The sequence below is a fragment of the Pecten maximus genome, chromosome 4 (genome assembly GCF_902652985.1).
Source record: "Pecten maximus chromosome 4, xPecMax1.1, whole genome shotgun sequence".
Lineage (NCBI taxonomy): Eukaryota > Metazoa > Mollusca > Bivalvia > Pectinida > Pectinidae > Pecten > Pecten maximus.
Genome location: NC_047018.1, coordinates 29903103 through 29917501, shown reverse-complemented (window position 1 = coordinate 29917501; position 14399 = coordinate 29903103). Strand labels below are relative to the sequence as shown.

At 37.5% G+C, this 14399-nt stretch overlaps 2 protein-coding genes across 4 annotated transcripts in view; both read left to right on the top strand.

Annotated features, from left to right (window-relative positions):
• The window catches only part of LOC117325779, a 39534-nt gene that overhangs the window by 1879 nt on the left and 23256 nt on the right, over positions 1-14399 (top strand). The window contains exon 1 of one of the 3 annotated variants that reach the window (XM_033882234.1): positions 9996-10109. The exons of 1 other annotated variant lie outside the window; for it this stretch is intronic. The gene's annotated coding sequence lies outside the window, so the exon portion shown is untranslated. Of the gene's footprint in view, positions 1-9995; positions 10110-11481; positions 11592-14399 lie in introns of those variants that run through there. One more of the 3 variants, XM_033882233.1, reaches the window with a different exon arrangement.
• LOC117326489 lies at positions 4148-8260 on the top strand. Its single transcript, XM_033883240.1, has one exon. It carries the CDS (start codon positions 4148-4150, stop codon positions 8258-8260), a length of 4113 nt encoding a protein of 1370 aa, XP_033739131.1.

Sequence of the window (14399 nt, the reverse complement as noted above, 5' to 3'; positions counted from 1 at the left end):
TTAATTTCAAGACACCAGGCAATATGTACTTGTCTGTTGATGGCAAAAGGGATTTATGCAGCTATTCTCCAATCTGATCTTAAAAAAACTAGCAGTCTTGGATGAAAAATGGTCTTTCACACTGACAATTCTCCATCAGCCACAATAAAAGTCCCATCTTTCACTACAGTATACCATACACAAGCATGGACAAACATTGAAAAAGCTAAGTACTTCGACCACCAATGTTGGTGACATGCTATCAGATGTCATCCATACTCCTACCAGACACTTCATCCCAGAACTACGGAACCATATCGGACTGGAAGAAACTACCCCCCCCCCCCCCCCTCAATCTCTACCATGAATTATAAGACAATTAACTCTTTCAAAGCAGCTCTGCCATCTTTTTAACTTACACATTCTTTTCCTAAATTACATTCAAATTCTCATCAAAATCAAATAATCATCCATTCTGATGTAAAAGGAGTCCAGGTTGTTGTGCTTTGTTCATAACATTAAATATGGTATCATGCTACATTGGATCAGATGGTAGAGGTATACATTATCACATCATAAACCTGGGTTTGATTTCTGTTAGGAATTTTGCCAGGAATGTCTTTTTCACTGTTTTCTCAGAGGTGCGTGTGTTGAGATTTTGGAATTCTCAGCAGTTATGTCATACTGCAGGATTTATTTTGCACCAAAATCTTAGCAAAACCAATGTCCAATGGTGTCAGAGAATTCTGTCTTTTCATATACATGCACCACAGTAGTATTGCCATCTGGCCCTACACCAGACAAATTTATGTCAAATATATGCAAGTGTAGGATCCAGAGGAAACTTGCTAAATAAAAGCATATTTTTATAAACCTATGCATGCATTTTAGCCATTAAAAGTCAGAGTCCAACAACTTCAAGTGTTCCTTGTGATGACCTTTTATAGGATAGACTTTCATATCTATTATAGATATGGTTTACATGATATTTTATGGTTAACTCTGAATGATTGCATTTTTGTGGAAACTAAAAATGTTGTGAATTAAAGCTCTGCAAGGATATATTTTGTCCATCTGAAAACCTCCTGCTTAAGTCCTATCCAATGCAAAACAATCTTATTTGTCTGCATGGAGATTATTCAGGAATTTAATTTATTATTATTAAAATTGTCCAGCATTTTAGCTTGATTGGACTTGGATAGTGTTTTTTTTACTTTATGAAAAATGTATACATGTAACTGGCATTTGATGAAATGAAGTTGCATTCAACCTTGCATAAACATTGAAAAGTATTTCATTTGTGTATCAACTCTCTGAAGTTTGTTTATTAGATGTGTATCGTTTGTAAGATGACAGTCTATGAGGCTTGTGTCCTGATGGAAACATTTAACAATTGTTTATTTGCCTTTTGATAGTTGTCTGTCAAAACTACTCAATATTTGTTAAAAATCTCTGTCTTTTGAAAATGTGATTGAGATGCGGCCATGTCAGTATTTTTTAAACCATTGTAAGGGAGGCAACTTTCATTAACTTATGATAACATAACAGTTAAATTAGAAATAATTAGCTGGTCATTTGCAAGTTTGTGAGTACATTTGAGTACCTTTGTAGTATATTACAGTTTTGAAGCAGTGGACGTAAGTTTCACCACACTTCATTTCTATCTAAAAAGAGTACTGACATACATGCCATATTTTTGGGAGACCAATAAGGGAGATTGATGATTATTTTAAGGGAATTTTGTCTAAAATAAGGGAGATTTGTGCGCGACATAAATATCGACATTTTTACTCAATATTTTAGCAATTAACTAATTTTGAAAGTGATAAAGAATATTTATATTTATTTTAGATATTAATCATATTGTATATGCAAACAACAAAAAGTTGTATAAGGTAAAAAATGCAATAAGTATACATTCAGATTCTGATGATATGAATTTTTTTTCCGATTTTTTTTATGCAACACAAAAAGTTTCACAGCTTTATGCATATTGCATAACAGCATTTGAAAAGGTTATATTATAATTACATGTAGCTAAAGATTAAGATAAGCAAGTTATTCATTTATCAGTTATCAGTAACTGATACCAACCAACCAGTTCCCACCCTCACCCTAAAAAAATAATTGAATATAACAGGGATAGACAGTAGTAAGATCTAACTTAGAGAACTGTCTGGAAAAAGGTATTGTGTTTGACCAGATGTAGTTAGGGCAACCCTACAGTACATGCTACTTTAGTACATGTACACAGCATGTCTTACATGTTGCATGCAAATTTAATGAGCATTAGAGTAAAAGCTGTGTGTGGCCAAGGCATATAAGTAAATAGGATGATTAGAGAATCGGTGGTGTTGGCAAAGTTTGTTGATTACACAATCACCCATGATTTATTATTCTGACAGGGTATTGTTTAGTTTCATGTACACATTTTATCTCCAAGGAGATTTGGATTTGTTTTTTTGTGAGAAATGTTTTGTAAATAAGCTGGGAAGGAAAGCATGACTGCTTCACAGTAAGTTTGGAAGGAATGTGACTGTTTCACTGTTTGATAGGAAATAATGTGACTTTCACAAATAATTAAGATGGAATATGACTGTTTTATTGATTAGCTGGGAAAGAAGGCGAGTGTTTCATGTTTAGTTGGGATGGAAGGTTTAAAAGCTGGGAAAGAAGGGGAAGGTGTATGTTTCACACTTTACAGTTTGCTGTAAAGGAAGGTGACTGTTTCACAGATAGCTGGAAAGGAAGGTGACTGTTTCATGGCTAGCTGGAAAGGAAGTTGACTGTTTCATGGTTAGCTGTAAAGGAAGGTGAGTGTTTCATGGTTAGCTTATAAGGAAGGTGAGTGTTTCATGGTTAGCTGGTAAGGAAGGTGAGTGTTTCATGGTTAGCTGGTAAGGAAGGTGAGTGTTTCATGGTTAGCTGGTAAGGAAGGTGAGTGTTTCATGGTTAGCTGGTAAGGAAGGTGAGTGTTTCATGGTTAGCTGGTAAGGAAGGTGAGTGTTTCATGGTTAGCTGGTAAGGAATGTGACTGTTTCATGGTTAGCTGGGAATTAAGGAAGGTGGCAATTTCACACTCACAGATAGCTGGTAAGGAAGGTGAGTGTTTCATGGTTAGCTGGGAAGGAAGGTGTATCATGGTTAGCTGGTAAGGAAGGTGAGTGTTTCATGGTTAGCTGGTAAGGAAGGTGAGTGTTTCATGGTTAGCTGATAAGGAAGGTGAGTGTTTCATGGTTAGCTGGGAAGGAAGGTGAGTGTTTAATGGTTAACTGTGAAGGATTGTGACTGTTTCATGGTTAGCTGGTAAGGAAGGTGAGTGTTTCATGGTTAGCTGGGAAGGATTGTGAGTGTTTCATGGTTAGCTGGTAAGGAAGGTGAGTGTTTCATGGTTAACTGGTAAGGAAGGTGACTGTTTCATGGTTAACTGTGAAGGATTGTGACTGTTTCATGGTTAGCTGGTAAGGAATTCGAAGGTGAGTGTTTAATGGTTAGCTGGGAAGGATTGTGACTGTTTCATGGTTAGCTGGTAAGGAAGGTGACTGTTTCATGGTGTTAAAGGTTAGAAATTATAAAAATGTCCGTGTTAGATTAAATACAGGAATTTAATCTTAATGTAACGGTATAGCCAGCAGATGAACTCTGTGTGTAAAAGTGATGCGGAGACAGTCTCCATATATCAATAGATAACCGGTGGGGTCTGTTGACATCTAATTAGTGTATGCTGGAGAAGTAAGGGGCCTTATCAAATTGATGTGGCATGTGCTACGGACCAGTGTACCTCAGAGTTGACCTTCCCAGGACACCAAATTTTTATAAGTAATTAATCTGATAGGAACAGTAAAAACAAACGGTAGAGCTAAGTTTGGGCAGTCATAGACGAGGGTTGGCTCGGTTACACACCCTGTACTAAACGCTAGTAAAGACGACTGTGGAAAAACATATATTAATGTGTTGATTGTCGTGGGTGTTGTGTAACATTTTGGTGGCAGCGGTGGGATATATCTGTCAGACACATCTCTGGGATATATTGAACACATTTCTGGGATATATGTATCTTAATTAAGTGTTTTAATTTTGGTATATCAAGAAACTGTTATTGGCTATTATAGCTGTTTGAGCCAAAGGAGGTCTATGAACTGTATGCAGTAACATATCACGGTGCAGTATGGCAACTGAGGAAAGCCTGATAGAACTAATGACTGGTGAACAGAGAGAGGAACAAGTTGATGAAGAAGTAACTATTATGACAAAGGTTTTAAAAGACAATACTGAAATGAAGGAATTTGAAATGCGAAAAATGGAAATTGAATTAGAAAAACAACGCTTAGAATTTGAAAAATTCAAAATAGACCGGGAATTACAGCATCAATTGCGTCTGAAAGAACTTGAACTTGAACTTAATCGTGGCACAACAAAAACTGAAGCCACAACGAAAATTCCAGTGAAACTTAAATTACAACCATTTAATCATGACAAAGAAGATGTGCTAACATATTTGGATGAATTTGAGTCGGTATCCAAGCAAGCAGGATGGGAAGAAGATATCAAAGTCTTACATTTGAAATCCTTACTTGTTGGAGATGCTCGCGAGATTGCTTCTCATTCTAGTAAAACATATGAAGATCTACGGAAGGCCTTAATTACACGATTCAGCAAAAGGAGGTCTGATTATTTCGGAATGTTATCTGGTATCCAAAGAAACCACAATGAAACATACCGAGGACTTATGGCACGCATAGATCAATATTTGGCAAGGTTCATCGGAGAGCGTGATACTATTCAGTGTTTTCGAGAAGAGTACTTCTTGAAGGCGTGGCCAGGAGCACAGTCCCAGTGGATACGTAGAAACCAGGGAACAGGGACGGTGGTAGAGGCTGCAGAGGATTATATAGTACCTCAGAGAGAGCAGAATAGGCGGAGTGCTGGGCATATACCTATGGGATCGGGAGGTACGAATGCCAGTAAAGTGGTTTCACAGGAAATGTCGCGATTTGCTGGCGAGGGCAAGAAGAATGTGGTGTGCTTTAAGTGTAAGGCACGGGGCCATATTGCCCGGGACTGTCCGAGTAATAAAAGACAAGGAGGACAAAATCAGGCTTCGTATCTTGTTAGGCAAACAATTGGGGAGCGACTGATTTGTGTGCCAGGTCTTGCAGACGGACAGGAAATAAGCTTTGTCAAGGATACTGGGGCTGATGTGACGTTAATTCGTGAGGAATTTGTCAAGCCAAGTGCTATCCTTGAAGGACAGTGTATGACGTTATACACGGCGATTGGCCAGCCGTTTCAAGCAAAACGGGCAATCGTGGATCTTGACCTTCCATGCTTTAAGGGTCATGCTCAAGTTGGTGTCGTGTCGGACTTGGCTGCTGAAGCTTTACTAGGAATGGATATTCTTGACAGGTCAGTTATGGCAGTGACAAGGGCACAGTCCAAGCAGCAAGAGGCTGAGGAGCATGTCGTGGAGCGTGAAATGGAGGTAACAAAAGTACTACCTCGAAACATTATGGAAGAAAGATCGGAGGAAAGGCTGGGTGTTGATGAGCTGTCAACGGTCAACTCAGAGGAACTTTCCAAGTTACAGCGAGAGGATGAGTCGCTGAGTAAAATTAAGGCGAAGTCCTTGTCGTCAGCTGAGGAAGCTGATGAAGATGATGTTGCTTTTTATTGGGAACATGACATTCTAAGGCGAAAGTGGAGGACTGGAGATGGTAAAACAGCTGGAAAACAGTTGGTACTTCCCAAATCACTGAGACAAGCTGTCATTAAACTTGCCCATGACAGACCTTTAGCAGGACATCTTGGACAAGAGAAAACTAAGCAAAGAGTCCTACAATCATTTTATTGGCCTGGAATGTTCTCGGATATAAAAAGTTACTGTCAAACGTGTGATGTGTGTCAAAAAGTGGCTAGACGTGACCACCAGAGAGCTCCAATGGTCATTGTGCCAAGAGTTGGACAGCCATTTGGGAAAATTGCTATGGACATTGTCGGACCGTTACCAATGACAAAATCAAGGAATAGGTTCATCCTAACTGTAGTTGACGATGCAACGCGATATCCTGAGGCATTCCCATTACCTAGCATTGAGGCGGAGAGAATTGCTACAAAACTCATGGAAATGTTCAGCCGTGTGGGTATCCCAAAAGTTATCTTGACAGATCAAGGTACTAATTTCACCAGCAAGTTACTGACGTACCTCTACAGAAACCTTGGGATCAAAGGTATCAAAACAACTCCATACCACCCTCAAACAAATGGCACAGTAGAACGGTTTAACGGTACTCTGAAAGCCATGCTAAAGAAGCTGTGCGGAGGTAATGTCGAGCAATGGGATGAGTTACTGCCCTATACCCTGTTTGCATACCGTGAAGTCCCACATGAGGAAACTGGATTTTCTCCTTTCGAGCTTCTGTACGGTTGGCCTGTTCGTGGACCTTTACAAGCACTAGAATCAATCATGACAGGAGAAGGAGACACCCCAAGATCTGTGGTGGACCATATAGTAAACATACGAGAAAAACTTCAGGATGTCAGTCAGGTGGTTCAAAATAACTTAGCAGAACGGAAGGCCAAGGTCAAAGTATGGTACGACAAAAGGGCAACTGAAAGATCATTCAGTCCAGGTGATGAAGTCCTTGTTCTACTCCCAACGGAGAACGCCAAGATGCTAGCACACTGGAAAGGACCATATAGAGTGACTGAAAGGGTCAACAATGTCAATTACAAGGTCAACGTCGGAGGTCGCAGAGGAATAGTCACGTATCACGTAAACCTGCTTAAACGGTACTACCGTGCTATGAACATAGTTAGCAGAGTAGAGGGTGACGATGTTGGTCAGGAGGGGAAAATCTTTCATCCAAATGACTCGGAGGAGACAGTTAAGGATGTTAACGTCAACAAAAACGTAGGCAGTGACAAAGTGATGGAACTGTGGGCGTTGTGTGCTGATTTTGAGGATGTCTTTACGACAAGGCCAGGGAAGGCAACTGTAGTGGAACATGAGATAAAAACTACATCAGAGATTCCCATAACACAACGGCCTTATAGGATTCCATACACTCAGCAGGCTGATGTAAAACAACAACTGGATGAGATGGCTGAGCAAGGCCTAATCATACCGTCAAAGAGTCCATGGAGTTCACCAATAGTTTTGGTCAGAAAACGCGATGGAACGATTAGAATTTGTGTGGACTATCGAAAACTGAACAGCATTACAGTGTTTGATGCTTACCCAACTCCCCGCATCGATAACATACTTGAGCAGCTGGGAAATGCTAGATATTTGAGCACTTTGGACTTAACTAAGGGTTATTGGCAAGTGCCTCTTTCTGAAAATTCCAGAGAAAAATCTGCATTTATAACGCCGTTTGGACTCTACGAGTTCACCGTCATGCCGTTTGGAATGAAAACAGCTCCAGCAACTTTTGCACGACTTATGACACAACTACTTCAAGGTCTAAGCCATGTTTTGGCTTATTTTGATGACATCATCATACACTCCAACAGCTGGGAGGAACATATGCAGGATGTTCAGGCTGTGATGGGGCGACTTAGGGAGTATGGCCTCACTATTCGACCAAGTAAGTGTAGTTTGGGGCAGGAAGAAGTAAGGTGCCTAGGACACCTTGTTGGAGGTGGCAAAATTCAGGCAGATCCGGACAAAATCAAAGCAATGATTGAATTTCCTTTACCTATCACAAAGAAACAGGTACGTGGATTTCTAGGGATGACAGGATATTACAGAAAGTTCATCAAAGATTTTGCTGAGCTGGCAGCACCGCTTACCGACCTTACTAAAAAGGGAGCGCCAACAAAGGTCATCTGGAATGAACATGCTACCAAGGCTTTCAAAGACCTAAAGTCTAAAATGGTATCAGCACCAGTGCTGTCAATGCCAAACTTTGAGGAGCAGTTTGTTCTGCAAACAGACGCCAGTGACATCGCTATTGGCGCTGTTTTGACACAAAAGCAAGCAAGTGAAGAACACCCTGTAGCATACCTTAGCCGAAAGTTACTGCCGAGGGAAAGGAACTATGCCACGATAGAGAAAGAATGCCTGGCCATAGTTTGGGCGATCGAGTCCATGGCACATTTTGTAAGTGGTACAAACTTCGTCGTGGAGACCGACCACAATCCATTAGTGTGGTTAAACCAGGTTCGAGACAAGAACCAGCGCCTATTGAGGTGGGCACTAGCTTTACAGCAATACAACTTTTGCGTGAGATACCGTAAAGGAAAGGATAATGCCAATGCAGATGGATTATCACGTATTTAGGACTTGGTTAATTTTCAATTAACTCGGTAAATGCATTCAAAATGGACAATAAGTGAATTCAAATTGGACAATAAGTGAATTCAAATTGGACAATAAGTGTATTCAAAAGTGGACAATAAGTGAATTCAAATTGGACAATAAGTGTTTTCAAAAGTGGACAATAAGCGAATTCAAATTGGACAATAAGTGTATTCAAATTGGACAATAAGTGCATTCAAATAAGACAATAAGTGTAATCAATGTGAACAGTAAGTCTATTTGAGTTGGATATTAAGTAATTTTATTATGGATTTATTTGGATCAGCTTTAAGCGTGAGTATTGTCTACTTCTTCTGTATAATCTTTATAATGTAACCGTGTACCGAGTCAACCCATCAGATAGATATCAGTCCTATAAACTTCTCTTGTTATAGAAGTTTATTTTTAGGAGGGAGGTGTTAAAGGTTAGAAATTATAAAAATGTCCGTGTTAGATTAAATACAGGAATTTAATCTTAATGTAACGGTATAGCCAGCAGATGAACTCTGTGTGTAAAAGTGATGCGGAGACAGTCTCCATATATCAATAGATAACCGGTGGGGTCTGTTGACATCTAATTAGTGTATGCTGGAGAAGTAAGGGGCCTTATCAAATTGATGTGGCATGTGCTACGGACCAGTGTACCTCAGAGTTGACCTTCCCAGGACACCAAATTTTTATAAGTAATTAATCTGATAGGAACAGTAAAAACAAACGGTAGAGCTAAGTTTGGGCAGTCATAGACGAGGGTTGGCTCGGTTACACACCCTGTACTAAACGCTAGTAAAGACGACTGTGGAAAAACATATATTAATGTGTTGATTGTCGTGGGTGTTGTGTAACACATGGTTAACTGTGAAGGATTGTGACTGTTTCATTATACAATGTACTGTAGTTAGTTGGGAAGAAAGGTGACTTTCAGTTAGTAGTGATAATCTGGGAAGAAACGTTACTGTTGTACTTATTGGCTTAGAAGAGAGGTAGTTGTTTTACTGACATATTGCTTTTAGATTTTTATTTAAGAATTTTAGCAAATCAAATATGAGCCTGAGGAAATCATCTAATATCTACTGTCAGTCAAAAGTCAGGAGCTAGATGGGTTCATGTTTGATGTTCATGTTTGATTTAAAAGGATTGATAGGTTAAAGTTGTAAATTAAGTATCAATTGAGTTGTCAGGTACAGCTCATAAACCCAAATAGAACAATGATTTGGGGAGTGGATTTGTGGGGGGTTTGCTAGGAGATGATAATGTTGGTAAGTAGAGGTTTAGACGTATCTGTGTAACAATAGGTGTGTACAATACACCCCACATTGGCCACTCTTTGCACACTACAGCTGTCAGGATCTGTGGAACCGTATTTACTCAGACCTTTTATCTCCACATTACTGATAAGAGATTTAATTCTGATTGTATAGACCGGTAGATAAGGGTTCTGCTGAGAGGCCTATTGTAAACACTACCATACCCTATTGGACTGTAACATTCCTGGTACAAACATTACATGTAGGATATTGCCTTGTAGATCATATTAAATTTAAAGGCCAATTAGATTTTTTCTTTTGATACTTGTGTCAACATATTAAATAATGTTGGGTTAATTTGATCTGTGGTCTGTCAATGTTGCATTTGAATTTCCGGCCAAGTCATGATAGCATTGACTATCAGATCAACCCGGGGTATATAATAATATCAGCGTCCACAGTCGAAGTGTACCAGGTACTAGACTTCTTAATTAAACTAGGCTTTTGAGATCGTTTATAAACTTGCCCAAAGCTTGAGATTAGGTATACACCCAATAGAAGTCACCACAGACCTCCAGGTTTAACAGGTACGTCCACAGTTCCTTTGACCACTAGTACTGCTTATTAGTATTTTTGCATGTTTTCATTTGTAATATCACCTCCATTTTTATGGTTTCTTAGAGAATTCATGGGACAAATGTTTGCTATGGCCATTTGACCACTTCTGTTTTAATATATTCACTCTATTTGGAGACCCCCACTGAGGTATTGACCCATGTTATATAAATTAAGTGTATATATATTGTATAAACCTTCATAATAATTTTTGTGAGAAAAAAATAGACATATATTAAATGGAGTGTCTCAATATAGTTGGCACCTCGGATCCATGACATTTGGAAAGGAGTCGAGGGAACGAGGACTGATTAGGTGGATAATGATGTAATCTGATCATAGCTGGGAACTCGTCAAGGCTATCATGTCATACAATCGTGTGCGAGGACGTTCCTCACACAGATATGTGTAATCTTACAACATTGGTATATTTACATAATTCTATTAATATTCCAATGTACATAAATCATAAACCATGCCATGTTTCCCTGAGAGACTACCATGTTGGTGTCTTTATATGATATCAATGTTAAAGACAACATCAGATCACTACTGTATGCAGGTTTGAGTGTGTTTATTAATTCAAGTTGAAAGTAGCATGAAAATGAATAAGATACAATTATTGTTTTTGAAATCCGAGAACTAAAAAGTTCCACTATCATATTGCCAATAATACTTAAGTTTAAAAAAAAAATTCATTTTGATAGTTACAAACTTCCTTTACAGGTCTGTCAGTGACATTATCAGGTGTTTTAGTCTATACTAAATGTAGCTGTCAATGATAAGATTAATTCTAGTTGTTTAATTTGCTATAAAATACAGTATAGGAAATATAATGCCTTAAATGTTTGTGTATACTGAGAGAATGGAGTTCTCCCAGGGTACTTAGCCATTATACAGACTAAGGTACAGCCCACTGAGGGACCGTTCTATACTGGGTTATACAGGTAGTATATAAGATGTACATGCAGGTGCAAAGTACTGATAATTGAGTTTTACAGCAGTGGTTCATATTCATTTTCTATTTGTGAGCCAATACAGATTGAATTTTGATAAAATTTTCTTACAATTTGATTTCTTCAATGATTAATGATAATCTATGTATAAGACACTCCAAATTTTGAAGGTATTTACTTCACACCTTACTAGAGAAAACTTAAAAGGAAAAAGAGTTTAGGTTCATAGTCAAGCACCCATGACATTGTCACATAACGTGTAGATTATACTTCTCATTGTATACTTTGAATCTACCAATCACAGTCAAATTAAGTATGCTACTATACAAAGAACTTTGAATTATATGTTTGCGATTACATTTTAATCCAATCACAAATGGGTACACCTGAAAGTTCCTTCAAGGCTGGCTAAAGTTTAAACACCCAGTCAGTCGATAGAGTTGGAGTTTTAATGTCTGGTACGGTTGATCAGGATTTCTGTGTTTACCAAATTTACAGGTACTGTAAAATGGATCAGGCTTATAATAACTGTGTCATATTATACATTATTCCATGTCATTGTTATCACATACAGGTGTGTCATGTCATATATCATACAGGTAAGTGATGTCATTATACAGGTATGTCATATTGTATATGATCATACAGGTAAATGATGCCATACAGGTATGTCATGTCATATATCATACAGGTAAATGATGTCATTATACAGGTAAATAATGTCATATATCATACAGGTAAATGATGTCATATTACACATACAGGTAAATCATGTCATCACATCACATATTTGATTCAATGTAATAAGGACTGATCTTTTAATTTTTCATTAAGCATGAAAAAAATCAATTTGAATTTCTTATAAACATTTTAAGCTAAAAAAGGTGATTTTGAAGTGGTATGATTCCTACATAATACAAATTTAATGTGTCATTCTAAATTAGAACTGACTTCTGTAAGCTGTGATTATAAGGTGTGAATATCAGTCTAATTAATCTGGTATACAGGGTTCATATAATATACATGTAAGTTGTGAGTTCTAGCAGAGTGACCACACTGCACCTACAGTTATGTGTAAGTCATGTTGGAGTTGGTCCATATAACATCATTACAAGGATTGGTACCATTCATTGCCAGAATATAAGTTTTGGCATCCCAATATTATGTAGACAAAGCAATATACAATGTAAATGACCAGACTACACAGCATTATAATATGAACAAGAGGCACAATAGGCCTGTATTGCTCGCCTGGCTCTACAACATCTTTGAAGTTGATTTAGGTAATTTCTAGTCATTACTGCAGACATAATGCTGAATGTCAATAAATTTTCTAGTCCTTCATTCCAGTATACAATTGGCCTAATATCAGCTTGCATTGCTTGAAGAATTTAATCTATTTGACCTATGTGATCTTGAATGAAGTTCAATGTCATTCATTTGGACAAACTTGGTAGCCTTTCACTCCAGTATGCTACAGGCTTAATATGAAGTCCCTGGGTTTTGTGGTTATTGAGAAGAAGTCATTTGAAGATTTAATCCTTTTTGACCCATGTAACCTTGAATGAAGGTCAAGGTCATTCATTTGAACAACCCATTTACCCCAGAATGCTACAGGCCCAATATCAAGTCCCTAGGCCTCTTGGTTATTGAGAAGAAGTTGTTTAAAGATTTTGGCCTATTTTATCTAACTGACCTTAAATGAAGATCAAGGTCATTCATTAAGACAAACTTGGTTGCCCTTTATCCCAACACACTACAGACCTAATATCAAGTCCCTGGGCCTCTTGGTTATTGAAAAGAAGTTGTTTGAAGATTTAAGCCTATTTGACCCGTGTGACCTTGAATGAATGTCAATGTCATTCATTTGAACAAACTTGGTAACCCTTGAACCCAGGATGCTACAAGTCCCTGGGTTTCTTGGTAATTGGAAAGAAGTTGTTTGAAATTATTAACCTATTTGACCTAGTTGACTTTGGATGCCCTTCGGGCAGGTGAGCTAAAAATGGTAAGAAACTGTAACAAATGTAATTAGCAAATAAGTTTCTGTCTAACACAGTTAACAACTTTACATCATAGTGATTGTTGGTATGTTGATGAGTTCATTTCTAATCTATTGCTAGAAAATTTATTCCTACGTTCATTTATTGCTAGAAACAGCTGCATATCATGATATCAAAGTAATAAATATGTGTTCTAGCTGTAAATTGAATTGTAAATCTGTTATTTCAAGGAAAGAAGTGAAAAATTGATAATGAAAAGAACCCTAAATTTTTGCAAATGTCAGCATCAATTAATGACCTGGTGAGAAAGCTACTTGATTGGGTGAGCAGTGTGCATTTTTTTTTTCATTTTTCCTCCCTATTACAACAATAGGGTACATGTCACATTCATTGGTGTAGTGAGGAATTCACCAATTTATCATATAACCATCCTGTCATCCAGTTAATTCACTTATGTAATATGTATGTCACTAGTGTGGTATACCCTGGAGAGCGTTTTTATTGACTGTGCCAGTTGTGATGTCATGATATGGACAATTACGTGATGTCATGATATGGACAATTACGTGATGTCATGATATGGACAATTACGTGATGTCATGATATGGACAATTACGTGATGTCATGAATTGTGAATGATGCAACAAAATGGCAGCCTCCATTTAAATAATTTAAATAAGCCTCAAACTTTTGACTTTAAAACCTGTCAAAATGGAAGTTTTGTGAGTTATGTGATAAACAGTATCTGAAATTTGTTTTCATTTTATATGAGATTTTGTGAGATTTTTATGAAGTTCTTCTTGAAGTTTTAATTTTGCTGATCCCCAAGACTCGCAAACTTCTCTGGAAACTCATTCAAGATACTTATATATATTTCTATGTTTATAAGATAAGACAAGGAAATGATGGACACGGGCAAAACATGACTCTTTGTCCATATCTATAGAATTAGGGCTATGAAATTGATCATTACATAATTACATATATATTAAAAGTGCTTTGACTTGTAATTGTGATCATTGAGTTATTCAATTATATTGTTTATGAATTTAAACAAAATATTAAATCATATTCCTGCTCATTTCAATTAAAGTTATTCGTTGGTTTAGGTAGACACACAATTATCCTACTCCATAGTGGTCCCTGAACTCGATAGATGAAATTCTCTGTTTCTTAGATTTCCTTCGTTTTTGTTTCATCATTCAGTTTCTTTTCTCTTTGTCTTCTGCATTTTATGAGATCATTACGTATCTGTATAGAGGAAAAGTTCTTATATTTTTTAATATAATTTTCTTCTGTGTCG